General features: G+C 39.9%; 1 protein-coding gene across 1 annotated transcript; it reads right to left on the bottom strand.

The window, feature by feature from the left end:
• Positions 1 to 8,274: 8,274 nt before the first annotated feature.
• Positions 8,275 to 16,410, bottom strand: DNAJC12 (DnaJ heat shock protein family (Hsp40) member C12). Its single transcript, XM_081862948.1, has 5 exons — positions 16,155 to 16,410; positions 14,290 to 14,368; positions 11,770 to 11,909; positions 11,372 to 11,570; positions 8,275 to 10,299 (listed from the first exon to the last, which is right to left on the bottom strand). Exons 1-5 carry the CDS (start codon positions 16,230 to 16,232, stop codon positions 10,205 to 10,207), a joined length of 591 nt encoding a protein of 196 aa, XP_081719074.1. The 5' UTR covers positions 16,233 to 16,410; the 3' UTR covers positions 8,275 to 10,204.
• Positions 16,411 to 20,128: the final 3,718 nt, after the last annotated feature.

A 20,128-nucleotide genomic window follows, 5' to 3' on the forward strand; every position in this document is an offset into this window, starting at 1 on the left:
TAAGCAAGCAAGCAAGCGCGCAGGTCACCTTTGTAACAGTCAGGATGCCTATGTCCTGGCCAGGCCTGCATCCAATCTTGTTTTTGTACAATCTTGTTTGTCCTCAGTAACCAAAACTATATTATCAACATATACTAGCAGAAAAGTTGTTTTCCTTCATTTGCAAGGAAAGTGGCACTAATAAGGAAAAGTTCCAGGGTGGCAACAGAAAGCAAAGTAAAGATGCTTTTGCAGTTCATCAAAACTATCCAGCAATATCAAGTTATAGGAAGCCTGGAGCTATTAACAGTAATCCTTCTAGTTGGTTAATTGGTTTGGCAACTTCCATGCACATGACGTGTAATGCTAACTATTTCCCCCAAGAGTTAAATGATAACTAATCAGAGGCAGCTACAGGAGATCTATGAGATTCAGGTGCAGGTCAGATGCCTTGTCAATCCCAGAAGGTATATAAGAGGACAACCCAGCCTGCCCAGGCCACAAAAGGCTTGCAAAGTTCAGTTATTGCAAAAGTTTTTCAGTGTTAATGTTATGCATTTTTTTAAAATCACCATGGTATTTAACAATAATATCTTGTGTCCTTTAGAGGAAAAATTGTGAATTGTAGAATTTTAAATACCCGTCATCATCCTTGGCTTTACTCAGTTTTGTTTATAACACTCTTCCATTTTCTTCTGGTTGTGAGGGTGGGGGATAGGAAGGGGCCTCACAAGTGGAGTAGCCTTGGGCCTCTCTTCATCTAAAATCCAGCCCTGTGTGCCAGGGTGGAGATGGGCAGGCTGCCTGACAAAAGAGGGCATTTGAGAGCCATATCGTGACAATGTGGGTATAGTATTAGGTGGCAGCTGCCTGTGTTTTATAGATGTCACTTGTGTTGATATCTGTTATCTGTCACGAAAGCCTGTTTATTCTTCCACACAGATTACGATTCCTGTCACCTCACCACGGCTCTGAGGTGGAGGTCTGTGGAGAACTTGGGAGACGTCCAGTCAGTGTGGCAGCTAAACCTTTCTTACCTCAGGCGCTTTCTCCTATATCTCTGTCGGGGTGGAAAGCTTTCCCGTCAGCCTTTTGAACCGAGTTTAAATTACGTTCAATGACATGAATTATATTGGGGCGACGGGACTGTTTTGGCGGGGGAGAGAGCCAAAACACCCTGTGAAGCTGGGGGAGAGTTGTTCATCTGAGGGGAGGATTGTGGGTCTCTGGAAACGGCACTACAGGGAGCAGAAAAGGGATGACATCTTTCGCGGTGCTACCTCTTTGGCGCCTCTGGAGAGACGCCATTGCTCGGCTGGATCCTGTTGTCTAAGAAGCGCCGCAGCTTTTGAGCGAGCCCGCCTTTCCCCGGTCTGGATTGGAGGAGCGGAGAAACGCCGTTTTCTGTTTGGGCGCTTTAATTTTGATTGGCAAGCGAAGGTAAGCAGCAGATGCCATTTCCTGTTCTGCTAAATACCTCTGTTTGCCTCTCGCTTCTATGTAGCAGCGATGGCCGAGTGGTTAAGGCGTTGGACTTGAAATCCAATGGGGTCTCCCCGCGCAGGTTCGAACCCTGCTCGCTGCGGAAGTCTGAGGGGTACTTTTTTATTATTTTCACATCCTATGCTTGTGTAAGGGAACTCGCAGCATTTACTAGCGATCATACCATAAATATCAAATTGAATGAAACATTCGAGTGCATCGTGCCAATTTAAACGTTGCCTCCTTTAAATGCCCACGGTCGGTGTGACAGCGTTCGATCTTTCATTTATTTATTTTTTTTAAAAAAAATTTTTTAAAGAAGTCATACTTTCACAAGACATTCTTTTGAATAACGAACTGAAGCAGCGACAAATAAATTTTATCCAGCCTGCCGCATCTCTATTTTGTCTTCCCGATGCAACAGTTAACAGAACTCGCAAATCGTAATTGCCGCTGTCCCATCATCCATGTAACGTGTCCCTGTTTCGCGCATCAAGTCACCCCGCTTGGAAGAAAGAAGGCAAAGCTTTGAGTTATCCGTTTGCTCGAGTGAAACAGAAATATCGCGTGCAAAGGAAGCACAACCAACTACCTTCCACGCACGCACAGAAGGCAAATAGTGAAGTCTAACATTTTCTGGGTTCACATTTTTTTACATTTTCACATTTAAAATTAAATTTTAAAATTATTATTTTTTTACATTTTCAGTTCACATCCTCAAGCATGCTCAGAGGCTGGAGCAACACATCCCGCCTCAAGATTCCTGGGAAATATAGTTTGCCAAGGGTGCTGGGAATGGTAGCTCTACGAAGTGCAAAACTAGAGTTTCCAGGGTCCTTTGGGAGAAGCAATGTGCTTTAAATGTACGGCGTTTAATGTAGTAGGCACTCCTTTTCAGACCTTCGTATACTGGCTGGAAGGGGTCGGGACTGCTCGCCCTGTCTCGGTTGCACAATCTTCCCGATTAGTCCTCCTATGTATGTACAGAGCCGGGCACGCACACTCGCACGTGCGTAACTTTCTCCGTGGCGTCTCGGGTACAAGTTGTACGCGCGCACATTCCGCATTCGCAGCCAATCAGCGCATAGACATCGTGGGCAGGGACTGCTGCCGTGACTTCGCTCGCCCTCCCTCCACCCATTGATTTTAAGGGTGGGAATTTGAAAGCCTGACAAAGGCTTTAGTTTTATGGACTTTGGCAAGAATCCCACCACACCCCCTCCACAAATTGTGCAACCGTCTCATGTTTCACGGGCACTTTGGTCTTTAGAATTGTTGTATTTGGATCTGTTCTATTTTGTGGGTAAATTGCCTTGAATGCTAATTACTAGAAAGGCACTGCAATAAATTAGAATAGAAATGAAAAAAATATATAGACCTGGTGGGAAATGTTCACAGTTTGTGTGTTTTGCTCCTAACCTTTTCCTTGAATCTTAGCCGCCCATTTTTTTAAAAAAAAAAATGCTATAAATTAAATGCAACATCTGTTTGATCTTAAACAGCACTTTTCATTTGCACCATGCAATTTTTCTTGGTGGCTGGTTTTTCTTACCCCACCCTTTCTCCAGATTGGAGCAGGGCTGTTGACAGGAGGGTACAGAGGCTACACAAGGATACTTTTTGTTTGTCAAAGTTGGCAAAATGCTTTTGTGTGTGTTTGTGTTGTTGAGGGCTGTGAATCGGCACAGAGTATTTGTTGCTTGTTGTTGTTGTATATTTGTATCTAGCTTTTCCTCCCAGGAGCTCAAGGCTGCATTCATTGGCCTCTCCTCCGTCTCTTTCAGAACAGCCCTGTGATATGGGGTAGATGTAGAGTTGGTAGTTCAAAGTTGTGAACCTGTAAATACTTGGAGTATTATTTTTTTTATTTTATTTTTTTGCTTGTTGATATTTATCAGGGTTGGCATTTTCTTTCTCTATTTTTTTGTCTTGGCCTTTCGCCATAAACATCAGAACTATGAAACATTGCAGTTAAAGCAAAGGGTGGGCTGCTTTACTGAATTTATTGTGTGTATTTATTTATTTATTTATTTAAACGTTTGAAATGATATTATATAGATATACAGTGGTACCTCGGGTTAAGTACTTAATTTGTTCCAGAGATCGATTCTTAACCTGAAACTGTTCTTAAGCTGAAGCACCACTTTAGCTAATGGGGCCTCCTGCTCCCGCCACGTCGCTGCTGCGTGATTTCTGTTCTCATCCTGAAGCAAAGTTCTTAACCTGAAGCACTATTTCTGGGTTAGTGGAGTCTGTAACCTGAAGCGCATGTAACCCGAGGTACTTGGTGATTCTCCCTGGAACTCAAGGTTATGTTTATTGTCTTTTCACTTTTTATCTTTTCAACAGCCCTGCGATGTGGGCTAGTCTAAGTTTAGATATGCAAGCAGCAGTTCCTGCCAATAGATTGCAAGGGGGAGCAGGTGAGAGATGCAGGGGGCCATAACCACATACATTTTACAGGGCCCAAGAAATTCTGTTGGCATCCCTGCTTGCCACCAGCACCACCTGTGCATCCATCAACAACACCAAGCCCTGAACAGTTCCTAAATTGTAGTTCGTACCTGAGCAAGTGGTACATTTGTATTGAGCATGAAAATTCTCTTTATTTGTCATGGCTAAGCAGTTGTTGATAGACAGTCACTGTTCCCTATGTACTTTTGCCTGTCATCGTGCTGGTGACATCCTCTTGACAGTGACAGAATTCTCCTTTGATATTTCCATGAAAATCCCAAACATTTCCTTCCCAGCTGACATGACAACTCTAAACCTAGTGCATTATGGCAACCTTCTCCTAAATTTTAGCTGGAAGCTTTGTAGAAAGTCAATGAAAAGGCTTAGAAAAAATATCGACCTCCTGTTTTCTGTTCAAACTGACATGTTAATAATCCTCTCAATGCAGTGACAAAGTTGAAATCATCTTCTGCCTCCGAGTTATTTTGCATCATAGAAAACTGGTATGCATTCCATATTTCCTCCCTCAGTTATACTGAACAATCCTAAGCATATTTGTTCAAAATTAAGTATCACTCAGTTTAATGGGGCTTACTCCCAAGCAAATGTAGGTGGGATTGCAGTTTTTAGGACACAATGTTATGCACACTTAATTGGAAGTGTGTCCCATTGAAATCAGTGGTACTTTCTTCCAAGTAGATATGCACAGGATCGGGTTGTATGACTGATTTGTTTTCGGGTTCCCCTGGCAACCAGCAATTAAGTACCCACATATTTGAACTACAAAAGTAATTAAAGTGGTGCTACTTTTCTTAGATAAATCAGTGGGACTTATTTCCTAATAAAAATAAGCCTGTTTCTTCCTCAAAAAGACTCCTGATCACAGCTGAATTTCATACAGTGAGTTGAAACACAATGGTCTGTGTCTCTTGATCCATGCCAAATGCCCTAAGTATAGGCCTGATGTGCATCAGGCACATGAAACTTTATTAAAATGTTAATATGTGGCTCAGTTGACTTCAGCAAATGCTCTTGAATTTAAACTGTCTCAGCCCCATTGTAGTCAATTTGACCAAACTGATTTAAACTAAGATGTTTGCTTTAACTACCGTACTTTGTGTAGTGGGATTATTAGATACTTATGTGTAGTGGGGACTTACCAGAAGATTTCCCCATCGCATCAAAAGTTTTTTGTTTACTAACCTTTCTATTAAGTGTTGTAACACTCAGACACTTAGGCACCGGGATTTGATGTCAGCACTCCATTCCAGACATCCACATCATAAAAGGCATGTGTTCTTAATTTTTGTTATTCGTCACAAACCTTTACAATAAGAGGAAACTACAAAGGGCTAAACCATCTTATTTAATAACTATAATACTTGACAGTTTCCAAAACATTCATTTTTCTGCATTCAATTTTCTGTCCCTAGCGTTTGACATCATTTTATTTAATGCAACAGGTCTGTCTTGTGAATTTATTCATCCTTTGTGCCTAGAGTGTAAATGGTGGTATCACATGTCGAAAAATGAGAAAGTGTAGGTCCAAGGACTAGCAAAGTACATTTTCTCTGAACACTGGTTCAAAATATAGACACATATATATCTGAGATAAACCCCAAATGATAAGCAAATGCATGCATTAAAAACCACACCGGCTGCTTCTCCTGGGATAAAATAGCTCCAGTGGCCATTTTCAACAAAGAAATAGCCAGGGAGAGGGATGCTTAACTCTTCTTTCACCCACTGCCTACAGCTGCCACCCACCATTCTCCACGTTCCTTCTTAGGGTTTCAGATGTGTACAGTATTGTTCTCTTTTGCAACACATACAGGGCAGGAAATCAGCTTCTGGGGAAGGGGAGAATGGTAGCAGAAAAGCAAAAAAGCAGGGGAATGGTTTCCATCTCCACCAGGACTGAAGCTAGTTTGAGAAACAACATCAAACATAAGTATTTTATAAGAAAGGACAGAATACATAATGCATTTACGATAAAGCTAGCATGGAATTGCAGTGAGTTCACAGTAAACTGAAGTGTGAACACAGCCGTGGTCCTTCACATTGCACTGAAGCCACCCTCCTCTTTCATAAAGTCGTCTTTTCACCCACCCTCTGAGCTAGGCCTCTGTCAGCACATAGGATTCCTTGAGCCCACTGAGGGGATCCAAGCCACCATTTGCAAAAGGTAGACAGCTGCAGAGCTAGCTGGGAAGTTGTAGGGAATGAACCAATAGGACAGACAGAAAACACACACACACACACACACACACACACAAAGGGCTGTTTGATACTGGAGCTTAGAGAGCGTTGGTGACACTGATAGGTCAAACAGATGCCGAGAAGCAATAACGCCAAGCGCTAGCGACTGATGCATATCACAACATCTGAACCTGAAAGTATACAAAGTATTTTATTGTGCGAGACAGTTTTATCACTTGCTTTGCAATTACATCAGCTTTATAACATTTCATGCGCTGCCAACCACACCAAACTGCCCTTGCCATTCATTTTTTATGAATTTGGAAGGAGGTGGCGACTGCCTTCAGGAAATTAAAACCCCTCAATTACCATATTCCTCATCAGTAGCACTTGCTACTATTGATGTGTATGGTGCTATTGTCCTGTTGCTCAGAATAAAAGGAAGCAATCTTTCTTGCTGCCTAGTCGTAGAAAGATAAGTATTTTAAATGACAAGCTATTTGCATTCCTGCTAACATTGCATGAAGATGTATTCTCAGCTGTGGGGGAGGTTATCCACTGAAAATTAGACTTTAGAGCTTTGCTATTATTTTAGTTCCAGATTCATATAACCTATTAATTTACCACAGGCCCTACAATGGATGAGCATCGCTCATCAAAATCCCTTTGTTTAATCACTACATAAATCCTTGGGATAACTATTAACGGAGGTATGTAGAGTCTGCGGACACAATTCTAGAAGCTGAAATATGTGGCCTAGAGAAATGGTCAAACTAATTATCCATTGAGCCCAGTGGCTCTCCAGAGTCTCAGGAAAATGTATAACTATCCTGTTTAACTGGAGATGCCAAAGATTGAATCAGGAATCTTCTACATTCAAACCATGTACTCTACTGCTAATAACAGTCCTTCTCTAGGAGTTCTACCATGTAATGTAATGTAGTTTTACCATGTAATGTATCTTATGCCTAAGAATGGCTTCCAATGCATTTCCCAGCTCAGTTTAAGGAGTTGTTTATTACCTATAAAATATTGTCACACACCACTCCAAATCTCCAAGCAGTGCAAGATTCCATGGGGTTCCAGGTACCTTATTCAGGATTCATGTTTCCATTTTGGAAATGAGGCACAGCAGAGACTGTGGTGTCTTTATGATATGTGGTTTATTTACACATATATACAACCTGAGCCTAGAATGGAGGGGTTCACAGGCTTGAAGAGTCTTGTTTCTCCCATAGCTGCTGCCCTGGATTCAAACAGAAATCAAGCATTGTGCTCTACCTCTGCCTTTTCCATCCTGCCATCTTTCCCTCATAGGGAACTCAAATCTGACTTTGTCCTATCTAAGAGCTAGAGAAGGGGAACCAACTCATATACCATTGGCACAGAGCCCCCGCTCCTTACTTTCTTAATATCACCTTTCCCTTGTTTTCTTAATGGCTCGTCATCCCAGGCAATTACCTCATCAGGAAACTAGCCTGGCTTGTATTTCAACCCTTGCTGAATCCAGGAGTTCAGGACACTTGATTAAATTCAAGCACTTACTAGATCCAGGAATGTAGGGGGCTGGCACCCCGAGCTCATAACAGTATGGTCTGGGACTGGGTTATTTCACTGAACAAATCTTCCTGTATGACTTTATTTGCCCACTGTCATCCAAGTTGGTGACTATTACCACATCTTGTGATAGGCAATTTCTTTTGTCTGTTCTGAATCTTCCAACAAGCAGCTTCACTGGATGGCTGTGGGTTTTAGTATTATCAGAGGAGGGCGAGAGAAAGAGAACCCTCTTTATTCACTTTTTCCATCATGCCCAATTTTATACACCTCTATCATGCCCCACCCTTGCACACCATTTTTCTAAGATAAAAAGTTCCAACCTTTCATAACAGAGGAGTTGCTCCATTCCCTTGATCCAAGCTAAAGTGAATCACCCAGGCAGAGGCTGATTTGGTTTCCAGAGATACTAGAAAAAATGATTTCTATAGCTGCTCAAACAAATAAATCTAAAATATCCTCAAAACTTGGAAAATGCTCCCTGACTATATGATTTTTTTTTGTGGAATTGTCTGCTTTCCCACAGTACTTCTCTGTCTTGTGATTTACTCAAATGGTTAAACAAAGAGAAGGGGGAAAATAAAACAAAAAGGAATAGGCAACTTTTATACTCAACTTCAAAATAATTTATTAATATAAAGGCAACAGAACATACAAGAAAAGAAACAGATCAGAGTACACATCACCTTTTGTGTTCGATGCAAGATGTCAATACAGTTTTAATAATATACAATAGGCTATGGTTCAGGCACACTAAACCATTTCAAGCTGAAATTTTAAATGACTGACAATGGGCCAGTGCCACGCTAAACTCACGTATACAAATAGCTTTGCTTTCTGCATCCCTAAAGATTGGTACCAGGCACAGGTCTTTCTTTTTAAAAGGAAGGGTCTGATGCTTACAGCTTCAAATAAGTGCTTAAAATGTTGAAGTTGTGTCTGGTAGAAATTCCCAAAGCGGAGCTTCTGGTGCAAGGAAGGGAAATATTCAGTGCCCACGTGCCTGCACTGCTGGTTGAACGATTTCAGTGAACATTGTAGAGAGGAAGGAGAGCACAGAAAACTATATTACAGGCACCCCCAAACTCAGCCCTCCAGATGTTTGGGACTACAATTCCCATCATCCCTGACAACTGGTCCTGTTAGCTAGGGAGTTGTAGTCCCAAAACATCTGGAGGTCTGAGTTTGGGGATGCCTGCTATACTACATGTGAGTCCACGGAAGAGCAAGAACAAAACATCTGAGAAATAACATATAGTTGCATATAAGACAGATCAGTCTTCAACTGTTAACTATGAGTTACAATTATGTTATAATAATATTATTACTTATTTATATACTGTAGTGCTATCAATGTACTGTACATGATGTTTACAGAGTATTACAAGCAAAACAGGAAGGAAGGAAGGAAGAAAAAGGCAGGTAACAGCCACAACAAACATCCGTTCTAAATTTTGGCAATGAGGAAGCAAATGAGGGAAAGGAAAATATGTGTTACATTGGAGATCCCAACATTGTGTGTGTGTGTGTGTGTGTGTGTGTGTGTGTGTGTGTGTGAGAGAGAGAGAGAGAGAGAGAGAGAGAAAGAAAGAAAGAAAGAAAGAAAGAAAGAAAGAAAGAAAGAAAGAAGTGATAGGGTGAAAATATTAGAACCCTTCCCGATGCACCATAGCAAACATTGGGGGTGGGGGGTCTTGAAACTACTTTTATAAAAAGAAAATTTTAAGATAGCTCTGTCGGTAGAGTATGAGACTCTTAATCTCAGGATTGTGGGTTTGAGCATGAAGATTTATGCCCACACCGGGCATAAAGATTCCTGCATTGCAAAGGGTTGGACTAGATGACCCTTGAGCTCCCTTGCAACTCTACAATTCTATTATTCTATGTTAGGTTATCCAAATTAACATGTAGTTTGTCCCTCAGACAATAGGACAACAAGAACTAAATATGAGTAGATGCTGTTTTTTATGTGGGGGATAAAGACTCAAAGGGTTATATCCCAGGAAAGGTGGGTTTTGAAATGATACTGAGTGGTAGCATGAGAAAGTTAATCGGGAGACAGAGGGAACCAGGTATCAGTGGCTGGTGGCAAGAGAAAATAGGAAGAATACAGGATACCTTTGGTTGGCTGAGTGTGGTAGAGTTAAAGGGCTAAAGGCTGTTTGAAGGAATATAGCAGGAAATAAGGGCAGAAAGATATAAGGGATCAAGGATGTTGAATAACATGTGCTTTTCCCAACTGTTCAATAATGATAGGAAACAACTCACATATACATTAAGTATGAATGGAAAAAGCGGTTAACTGCATTCACATATTACTTAAGCTAATAGGAAAGTACCTGCCAACATTAAAAAAAAAACAAGCAAACTATACATGGTATTTTGCATGGGAAATTGTGGCATCAATAGTACAAAACTACCTAGTTAAATAATATTCAAAGACACTCCTTTATGAACATATGCAAAATACTGAAATGGTGAACACGGTGTTCAACATATATTTGGTCTTCTGCATGGTATTTGGTCTTCTGCTTCATATTTCATAGTTTCTAAACTTCCGCAAGAGTTCAGATGGGGTGTCACCAGACCAACGAAAGCGCAAATGCCAACAATTTGGATCGGAAAATCCTGTAAGGGGTGGGTAAAATTGAGTGTGAGAGAGAGAAGAATCAGCTAGTAGAGAGGAAATGGTACTTTGGGTTTATAAAGTAAAACTCCTTTAATACAAAAACCACCAACTCCTTGCTTATTCATTCATTTGGGAAAGGCCAAAAACTGTAGATGAAGCTTAGGTAACTTGGTGGAGGGGGAGCATTCAAGCTGTGCACACAACTAAACCTAGTCCTGGGTTGGCTCAGTACTATGCACACACACAATAATAATAAGAAACCAGCATCACAATGTATCCCAAAGGAAACCTGCATGGTAAAGCCACTTTGAGGTTTAAGGAGCGAAGCTTGCCAAATTGTTGGGTTTCTTTTTTCATACATATATTTTGGGCCTGTAAATTAGCAGCACTGGCTCCCACTCTCCCTAGAATTAGTATCCCCAATCTTTATGGTACTTTGTCTCTCCCACCAGCTGTCCTTCAGAGATAAAGGTTCGAGGAAGTTTCCTGCCCTTCCTATTCTGCACTAGTTCATCCATGCATGCACATCACTTGATTTTTCAGCATTTGTTACTGTACTGTTAACAAAAGCTACTCTGCTCTTCTTCAAAATCATTTGAAAATTCCATCTGAATGTGTGGCCTGCTACAGTGTTTAAGATGGTAGGGAAGCTCCATCTGCGACATTTGACCTGCAATCTCACATTCACACACCATGTTAGCACTGGATCCTGCAGTCCTCAAGGGACACTCATGCACATGTGAACTAGCCCCAGCTGAAACATGAGAAGTATGAAGTACAGCACTCAGAAAGATATGTGCAGCATAATGCCCTATATGGACTACACCATCTGAACACCCTACAATTTATTGGGTGTGCTATGTAGGAGATTCAGATGAGCTGTGCACAGGTGCCATGCAGCTTGCAGGGATCAGGTACACCAAAAAGCATACCTGATATTCATGCAAACCCACATGAGGACAAACCCCACCCCTGAGAATAAAAGAAGGCTGCATATTTCACTTATCTGGTGCCAGCCCCAATTATCTGGATTTTTTTCTGTGTCTAGCACTGGTACCGCAAACTATTTACCTGGGGAATCGGGGCTCTTTGGTGACAGCAGCTTCCCATTAGTGGGGTCAAAGTCTTCTAGCCCCTTTTGCTCATCCAACAGTTCATGATTGTTGTTTTCAGATTTCTGGGGAAAATTGTCAGCCATCTTATCATTAAGATTTAAATCGGGAGCTTCCAGCATTGGCTCTTTTTTACCTCTGACAGCCCAGTGCATTGACTAGACAAAAAACAAACAAATCAGTGGCATTTGTGAGTTGTAACGCAGATACACATGCTTGCTCAAGGATGAATGGTATCCTCACTGATTCCCATTCCCCTTGCTGAACAATACTAGCTAGCAGAGAACTTCCCCACCCACAGAATGGCCTCTTTTTTTCTATTCCCCAAGAATTACAGATGCATAAACAAAAACTAACAGTTTTGACTGAGTTGCTCAGAGCCTCCCACTGCTGGAACGGGATGGTAATCTTGCTTCTCCGCCAGTAATCATAGCGAGATCGGCTCTCTTCATTGGTGAGGATTTCTTTAGCTTGCTGTAGCTTCTGAAAATTCTCCACTACAAATCAGAGACAGAAGAAAGTATTATGAAAATTTCACTGAAATGTATGTGTTGCTTTTTCTGTTTTTAATTATTTTATGTGTAAGTGACCTTCAGTCAGTGATTTAGAAGGCAATAAATAAAATAACTGCAATAATAATAACAATAATCCTTTGTTGGATATCACTCAGTGTGAAAGATATATCCACTGTCAATATTTTGCAGAAGGGATTCAAGTGCATTATAAAAATGTAGGTTTGTACTGTACAGTTAAAAATTATTAAAGCATGCTGTGTCCTTAGCATGACAAATTCACTTATTCTTTTTTTAAAAAAATCAGACATTGCAGTTTGGGAAGTGACAGGAGACATATATTGAAAGGTGTGGAATGATTATAGGAAAGCGTTCAAACACCCCAAAAGCAAGCAAATCAGAACAAATGCTCAGTAAATATAGTCTAACCCTCCACAAAAGCATTGCACAAGCAAATCAGGATGAATACCCAATAAATAGGTCACCTGGAGGAGCCCTTAGTTTGATTTTGAAGATTTCAAATGCAATCAAGATGACTAAAAAAGAATTAGTCATCAAAGGCAACCAGGTATATACAAGTGAAACAGAACAGATAGTTCGAAGAGCATCATGGGAGCAGTGATATGCACATATTAGGTCTACTACAAAACAAAAACTTCCCGATCGTATTAGGGTGATCTCATTTTTTCCACTGGATATAAAAGTTTCCATACTATAATAGAAACACAAGTCTGCATCCTTAGTAACCATCTGTAAAGGTTATGGAGATTTATATTTTATCTATGAGTCACCTTTCTATTATATGATCGTTATTATTATATTCATTTATGCCAGTTTACTATACTAGATAGATCTTTTGAAAGGCACTGAATTAAAATGCTAACAGGGACTGGCAAACACAAACAAAACGTCATACAGTTTAGTTTTCCAGTTATGTTTCTCCCCCACCCCTGATTGGCAAGCTGATAATTCTTCTACAGGAAGCAATTTAGATAAAAGGGACAAGGCAGTTAGTATTTTAACATCTAGTCATGACGTAAATCATATGAAAAATAAATATACATTCACTAGACCCATAAACATGATTTTTTTTGTATGTGGAAAACCTACTACTCATCATTCTTATTTGCATAATATACAATTTTGTCATTTGCCCCCTGATTTTTTAACTACACATTACATGGAAATGTGTGTTAGCAGTGACCCAACACCATTTTAGAAAGCAAAAATAGCTTTGGTAAGAGATTTTGAGTGATTAAGTGGGAAGGCAGGTACTCTACCTTATTTTTACTCCGAAATGTCCCTTCTGGCAACATTTCCTCCATGAGGTTCAAAATATGTTTCACTTGGGGACAGTTTGGTGTGGATAAACAGTGGGCATGAAAGGGGTTAACCACATTTAACAAACACAATTCCATTACCCCGTTTCCACATCTTAGTTATTCCCAAATTGTTACTCTGCACAGGTCCAAAAACAATGTAGTGCCAAATATAATTTTAATATTTAAAACAAAGGGTTATATCCAACTAAGTCCTAGTGAGCTTAGACCCCTTGGAATTAATGAATCTAAATGAGTCACATCTACAACTTCATAGTGGGTCCACTATGTGTAGGATTAACACTGGATAAATCCCAAAATGTGTAAAAAATTATTGAAATGCAAATAAATCAATACAATATTAAACACCCTGAGTTTGCATAGTCTCTTATGACTATTGCTTGTTCAAAAAATAAGTGCACAAGTTAACAGAGTTGCAACTTCATAAAGCCCCATCTGTTTGCTTAATGCTTTTCTTTAGCTGTAGATCATTTGGAGAAAGAAAGCTGGACCATAATTTGTTTCAAAAAAGGGAAGTGAAGCATTTGATTTTGTAAGCCACCCTATTAAACCTACGTTGCCAAACAACTGCACTAAAGAACAGAGTAGCTATGATTTTCCTGTTTGTATAAGCATTAGGGCAATATAGTTCAACTTGCTGCTGAAAAGGAAGTGTGCCACACAAATAAAAATAAAACAAAGTGTGCTGCATATATATAAATAGGGCAAAGTATTAGGCAGGAAATTGAGGATACTTGTGCCTTCTTCTATCGTAGCCAGTGCCAGCAAGTGACAAGGCTGTGCATTTACTAGGGCCCAGATACTTGTAGAGCCTGAGCTTGAACTTCCACAGCAGGCTGACCAGTCTCAAGTTTCACAAGATGGCAGGAAAGGGAGCATGTTTTGGAATTTTTGATTTGCACCCCACTCCTTTGTCAGGGTTAGGGTTAGGGGGTGCTTGGCCAACGGCTCTCAAAATCCTGAATCCACTGTTCTGTGTAACGTCACCTGTTTCATTTTGAGAGAGAAAAGGAAAAACCACATACCAGCTTGAGGGTTTCCAGGATGCTTGTCAGGATGACATTCGAGGGCTCGAACCTTAAATTCTGAAAGAATTTGTTCAACCTAGACAAACAATTGAAGAATGGATGGAACTTGTTTTCTTACGAAAAATATGCCTATGGAAGCTTCATATATGACTTGTTTCTTACACAAGTATGTGTGTGGCACCATGTGTAAAACTCATGGATTTGTATTATCCATTTCACTGAATGTAAGATTTACTAAACTGGCAATTGGTATTCACAGTGAAACAGCCACTTACACCATCTTTACCTGATACAGGCAGCAGTACATATGGGAATATATTTATTTTCCCTTACAAATACCTGTGTCAAGCAACTCTTCTTTTGCTATAGGTTGGCACTAGAGCCTCAGTACCCAGCAAAATAGTCTATGCATGTGTTCATGCACCATTTATTCCACAGAAGATCCATGGAAGTCAAGGTCAGATTTCCTTGGAAATAGTCTCCACCAATCTCGGGATATACGGGAGCAGTCCACTATATGTGTAAATATGGTAAATTAATCCCAAAGTTGCTTGAGTGCAAAACATTTTCCATATATCTAGATTTCTTTAATTCTAAAACATACATAGGTTCTGTTGAAAATGGCAGACTCACACAATACCATGGCTGTCAGCAATCTCTTGTGTCTACGGCTCATGGTTTGTAATGTGAAACATCTCTGTCTCCCTAACATAAATCACTTTTGTGCAGTGGATCAGCTTTCAAAGCCAGCAGACAGCTTTTTCATAAAATGTTATTTCTGTTTACTTCACTTAGGATGCTACCCACTTGTTGTGGTTCAAAATGACTATCCCACTGACACAGCTTTTCATTACAAAAATCAACCATGCTGACTTTTCACACAGGCAAAATCTAGTGCCCATTGCTGGAAGCCATCTCAGCAAACCTTTAGCGGGTGGGCAGAAGGCAGATCTGGATCTACTGATAGATCTCTTGGTGGTTTGCAGATCAGAAAGGATTTGCAACTCCCAACTTGTTTAACAATAGCAGCAAGAAAATTATCTCCCCTCTTCCTTCTTCAACTACTGAGGTGAAGAAAGTTTGTGGTAACAGAGTGGATTTTTGCCTGAAACAGTTCCATTCCTCTCTGGTACTCAAAGCAAATTTCTGGGCTCAGCATTCTTTTAGTCTGTGCTTTTTTCACCTCACTTTGCTTGGTGGATCTCTTAAGTTCTAGTAAAATTCAAGTGAAATCCACAAGCCCAAAATGTGCACACTCACGGTAAGTTTTTATTTACTGTGAGAAGGGATATTATCTTTTCAAAGTCAGCAAGGATTACGTCAACATAGATCTTTTTAAACAGAACAACTGTAACTACATTCTGTGCCACTGTAACCTCAAACATAATCTACTGAGGCTTTGGATATTAACTGGGCTATATAAGTTAACACAGGACAACTAGAGAATGCAGAGAATTCCTTAGGTGTATACCAATTAAAAGGTTTTACTTTTGAACAAATATGTTTAATATTGTGCCATGAATAGCTTTCTGGAAGCCTCCAATAATTACTTTCAGAACTGCTTCGTATTTACATTACACAATTGTAATGAAAAAATTCAAACTATTCTATTGAAACAAAGCTGTGTGAACAGTTAATTGTGTTCAACAGCTTAATGTTGCATAGGTAAAAAAAAAACTGAACTGGGGGAGAAAAACAGATCAACTGCTAAAAATATGTACAGAAAACATAGTGAAATTATGGAAGAACAGAAACAGCACATATACACCAAATCAAACCGATTGACAAAGAAATAACATTTTTTAAAAAAATTGTAATGAACTAAGGAGGGAGATAGTAAAATCATAATTAACTAGTCTTACTGTAGACAATTCATCACAGCCTAGCAAGCTGTAAAAATCTTCCATGTCCTCCAGTCTGCAGTTCAAAATTGCATCCATCTGCTTCAATCTGGCAATCTGGCACTTTCCCACCTTCTGAAAAGAGAGACACAAAAAGCTTAAAGGCGTCTTTTAACCAGTTCAAAGCTATTTAAAGTGATTAGAGAAAAACCGATAGGTGCAGTAATGCTGAAGCTTCTCTACAGATGGTTTTATACACGGAGATGTCACCCGAGACTCTGTAAGCACACCCTCGAATGAGCCTGCTCTTATTGGTGGAAGCAAATTCTGATCACAGTTTACAATTGCAAAGCTCTCTGGGATTTGTAGTTTACAGAGTGTGGGGGGGGATTCTAGCATTTTTGGTTTGTAAAGAGCTTAGCTTTTTAATGGTTGTTTTGAAACAGTTAAAATTGCTTTTAGTTTAATATTTTGGCCACGGGTATGTGCTTAATTTGGGGGCTGTTGTTTTATATTGTTTTGCTGCTGATTTGTTAGCCACCTTGAGTTTCTTTGGAAAACTAGGCATGATAGGAATTTTTAAAATAAATAAAGAGGGAAATTTCAGAGCATATATATATATATATATATATATATTGCCATAGTCTTAGTTTTGGAAATTAACAGCTTTGATATAAACTGTAATTCCTGATTCAATTTGATTTGATAAGGCATTGTTGCGATTCGTTCACATTTATTTGTTTCAATAATTAATATAACAGTTATTTAATGGAGCTACAAAGTATGTTCCTTCTCACTTGTGAGAATAAGAAAATCAAATCCAGACAATTTAGAACTATATATTTAAAAAGCATTTATAAAGGGCACATAATGCAATTTAAAAGATGATGCAACAAATAACAACGAGGAATAATTAGCAACATCTAAATGGATTCTTGCCATTAGTTTGCCTATGTAGTTGCAAAACACTGTGTACAAGTCTGTTTGCCCAATCTTTCTACAACTGAGAGTACTAGCATGACGTGCAGGATGATGAAATCTAATATTTGAAGTTCTAACAGATGTGGGTATTATGTTTTCCCCAGCTTCATTAATTTTTTTAAAAAATATTTGTGCACTGAACCCTATATACAGAAAAACAGTATACAGGTGTCTCATACTGGTCACCAGCTATAGTGTGGATCATCAAAGAAGCAGAACAGGATGGAGTCCCTACCATTCAAAAGCACCACATTTACAACAGAGGAAACCCTTCAAATTCTTGAAAAGGACGAAGTTGCAGTTCTTCCCACAGGGCATAACCAACCTATGCAATTTGCTACCACAAGGTATTGCTACCAGTTTGGATGGCTTTAAAACTGGATTAGACAAACTGATGGAAGATATAGCTACTCATCATGATGGCTGTGTGCTGCCTCCAGTATCAGGGAAATAATGTCTATGAATACTAGGAAGAGCTTTTGTGCTCATATCCTGCTGGAGAGGGGGTTGTGCTCCATAGGGATCTGTTTGGTCTCTGTGGGAACAGAATACTGCTTCCCACTTCTTTTCCAGAGGACTAGATGGCACTAAGGTTCCTCTCCAGCCTTTTCATTCCATGGCCCCCAAAGAGTCCCATTGAAACAGTTATTAACTCTCTGTTTTCTTTTCAAAGTTTTTAAAAATATGTTAATGAATACTATTTATTGAGGATCTTAGCTGCCTTGCGCAGTGCGATCCTTCACATATTTACTAGGAGTAAGGTGCACGTCCCCCAGTAAGAATACCATCTGAACTATGCATGTTTATTTCAAAGTCTCATTGCATTCAGTGGAGCTCACTCTTACGCAAGTATGTTCAGGATTGCAATATTAGTCACTGAACCATTGTAACACTTGCACATTTCAGTCATAAGAAAAAGAAACATAGTTTTGCTCTTTATAAAAAGTGCATGCAATATTGAAACAATTGGTATTCCTGTGAAAAGAATCACAGCATAATTGTTTACATTGTGCCTAGAAATGATTTAGCTTATTTGAATGTTAGCCTTCAAGATTGGAAACAAAAAGAAGAAGACAAAAAAAAACCCCAAAACCAACACCTTTGTCTGAATCCAATTCCAAACTAAACAAGAAGAAAAGGGAGGGGAGAGAATGAGGTATCTAAGCATGGGGATGGGTGAATAGGTAGAAATTGAGAAGCAAGTTACAGAGCAATGTTAACTACAGAAAGTAATGCAAGTTACACCAATTTAGGTTACTAGTGGCAAATTCTGTTCAGGGTGAATTCAGAGGAATTTGCCTTATGACACCCTTTGTGACAGGTTTTTATCCTGTCATTTTCCTGCCATACTCCCAGAACATCCCTTTTGGGGAACTTGCACTCTACATTGGCTGTGCTGGGGTGAAGTACTTGCGCCAGCATATAACCAGCTCAGCCATGGCTGAGCCAAGAGACCCCCAGGCCCACCAAATCCAAACTCTCTTACCCTGACGGATCTTGCGTTAGAATTATGCTGGAATTCTGCTTATTTAGGAAAGAACAAAAATACAACATCTGCATTGAAGAGTATGTTGAGAGATGTCTGTGTAATATATTAAGGTGACAGATATCTATTTACTGAGGTCCTGCTATGGTTATTTATATACCAAATTCAGGAACAAATCAAGTGAAAAACAGCTGGCACAGAAATACCCTAAGGCAATTTTAGTGGGTGTATGAGTCCTTTGGAAAGCACCCAGTGTGACTATAGCTATACCATAATCTTTATGAAACCATTTTTAAAAAACAAACCTGAAAAACAGGTAAATGATGCATTGAAATGAATTGCTATGTCCACAAGTATGGAAAATGTGTTTACAATACCAGTAAATATGTCAGGCTCTTAACCTGAATTGACTTGTGGATGTTTTCAACTTGAGGGTGCTTTCCTTTGTCTCCTTTACAAATTTAACCTGAAAATTATGTTTAAGAGTGCAAAAAAAAGAGGTTAACTTCTACTGCTCTCTGTCTTGATTACAGATTTATATTTATAGAGATGGCAAAACAGGAGCTATGAACCTTACTTAAAAAGCAAAAAGAAACCCAGAACAGCATGAAAAATCACTTGCATTCCTAAACACGTTCCTTCTGAAGCCTGCCCCAATTTATTTGGCGTCGTGTATATCTGTAGATGACTCGCACAGGATGCTGAATTAGTTACCTACCTATTTTTATCTGCTTTTATGTATAGCGTTGTGGCGCTTAAACTTCGCAGCTTTGCTTTACATTTGCATGAAATGTAAAGCTTTAAAGTATTTAAAACAGGTAAGCATTTCAGTGGGAGCGTTTCCAAGCTACAAGCTGATGCTTATTTTAATGAGTGCATTATTAAATCCCACCTTTAACTGCTTTAATGTGTGTAGTATCTCATCCTGCCGAAGGCGGCGGCCTTCTGCTGCCTCTTAAGGCTCCTCCCCTCACGACCCCTTTTCAGAGCTTGCTGCGGCTCCCGGCCCCCTAGAGCCGTTTCCCTTGCAGAACCCGGGAGCTGCTCGCCCATCCCGCCTTCGCTGCTCCTTCAACGAGTTGCTGCGTCAGCGCCTTTCCTCTTTCCTCCCTCAGTTCTTTTGTTTATTCTCCTTTCGCTTTTATTCATTTTTTTGGCGGGGGGGGGGGGAGAGGGAACACACCAAACACTACAAAAGCATATAACGATCTTCTCCCTATCCATATTCACTCAGAAATAAATCCCACTGAATTCAAAGGGATTCCTCCCCCCCCACCCTGCACTCCATAAACTACGTTAGAATACAAAGGAATTCGTTGCGGTATTTTTAGCTTCAAGTTTTATTATAAAAGAGTCGACAAAATATAGGTGAATTATTCTTTTTTTAATATATAAAGGTTGGCACGTCAGAAAAATTGTGGGGGGGGGGCGTCACGTGACTGCGGACCCCGCAACTTAGCCGCCTCGTCATTTCACCCCCGCCCGCGCGCGCTCGGCGTCACGTGATCCAGTTTGTTGTTGTTGCGGC

The sequence above is a fragment of the Podarcis erhardii genome (genome assembly GCF_964252035.2).
Source record: "Podarcis erhardii genome assembly, chromosome: 5".
Lineage (NCBI taxonomy): Eukaryota > Metazoa > Chordata > Lepidosauria > Squamata > Lacertidae > Podarcis > Podarcis erhardii.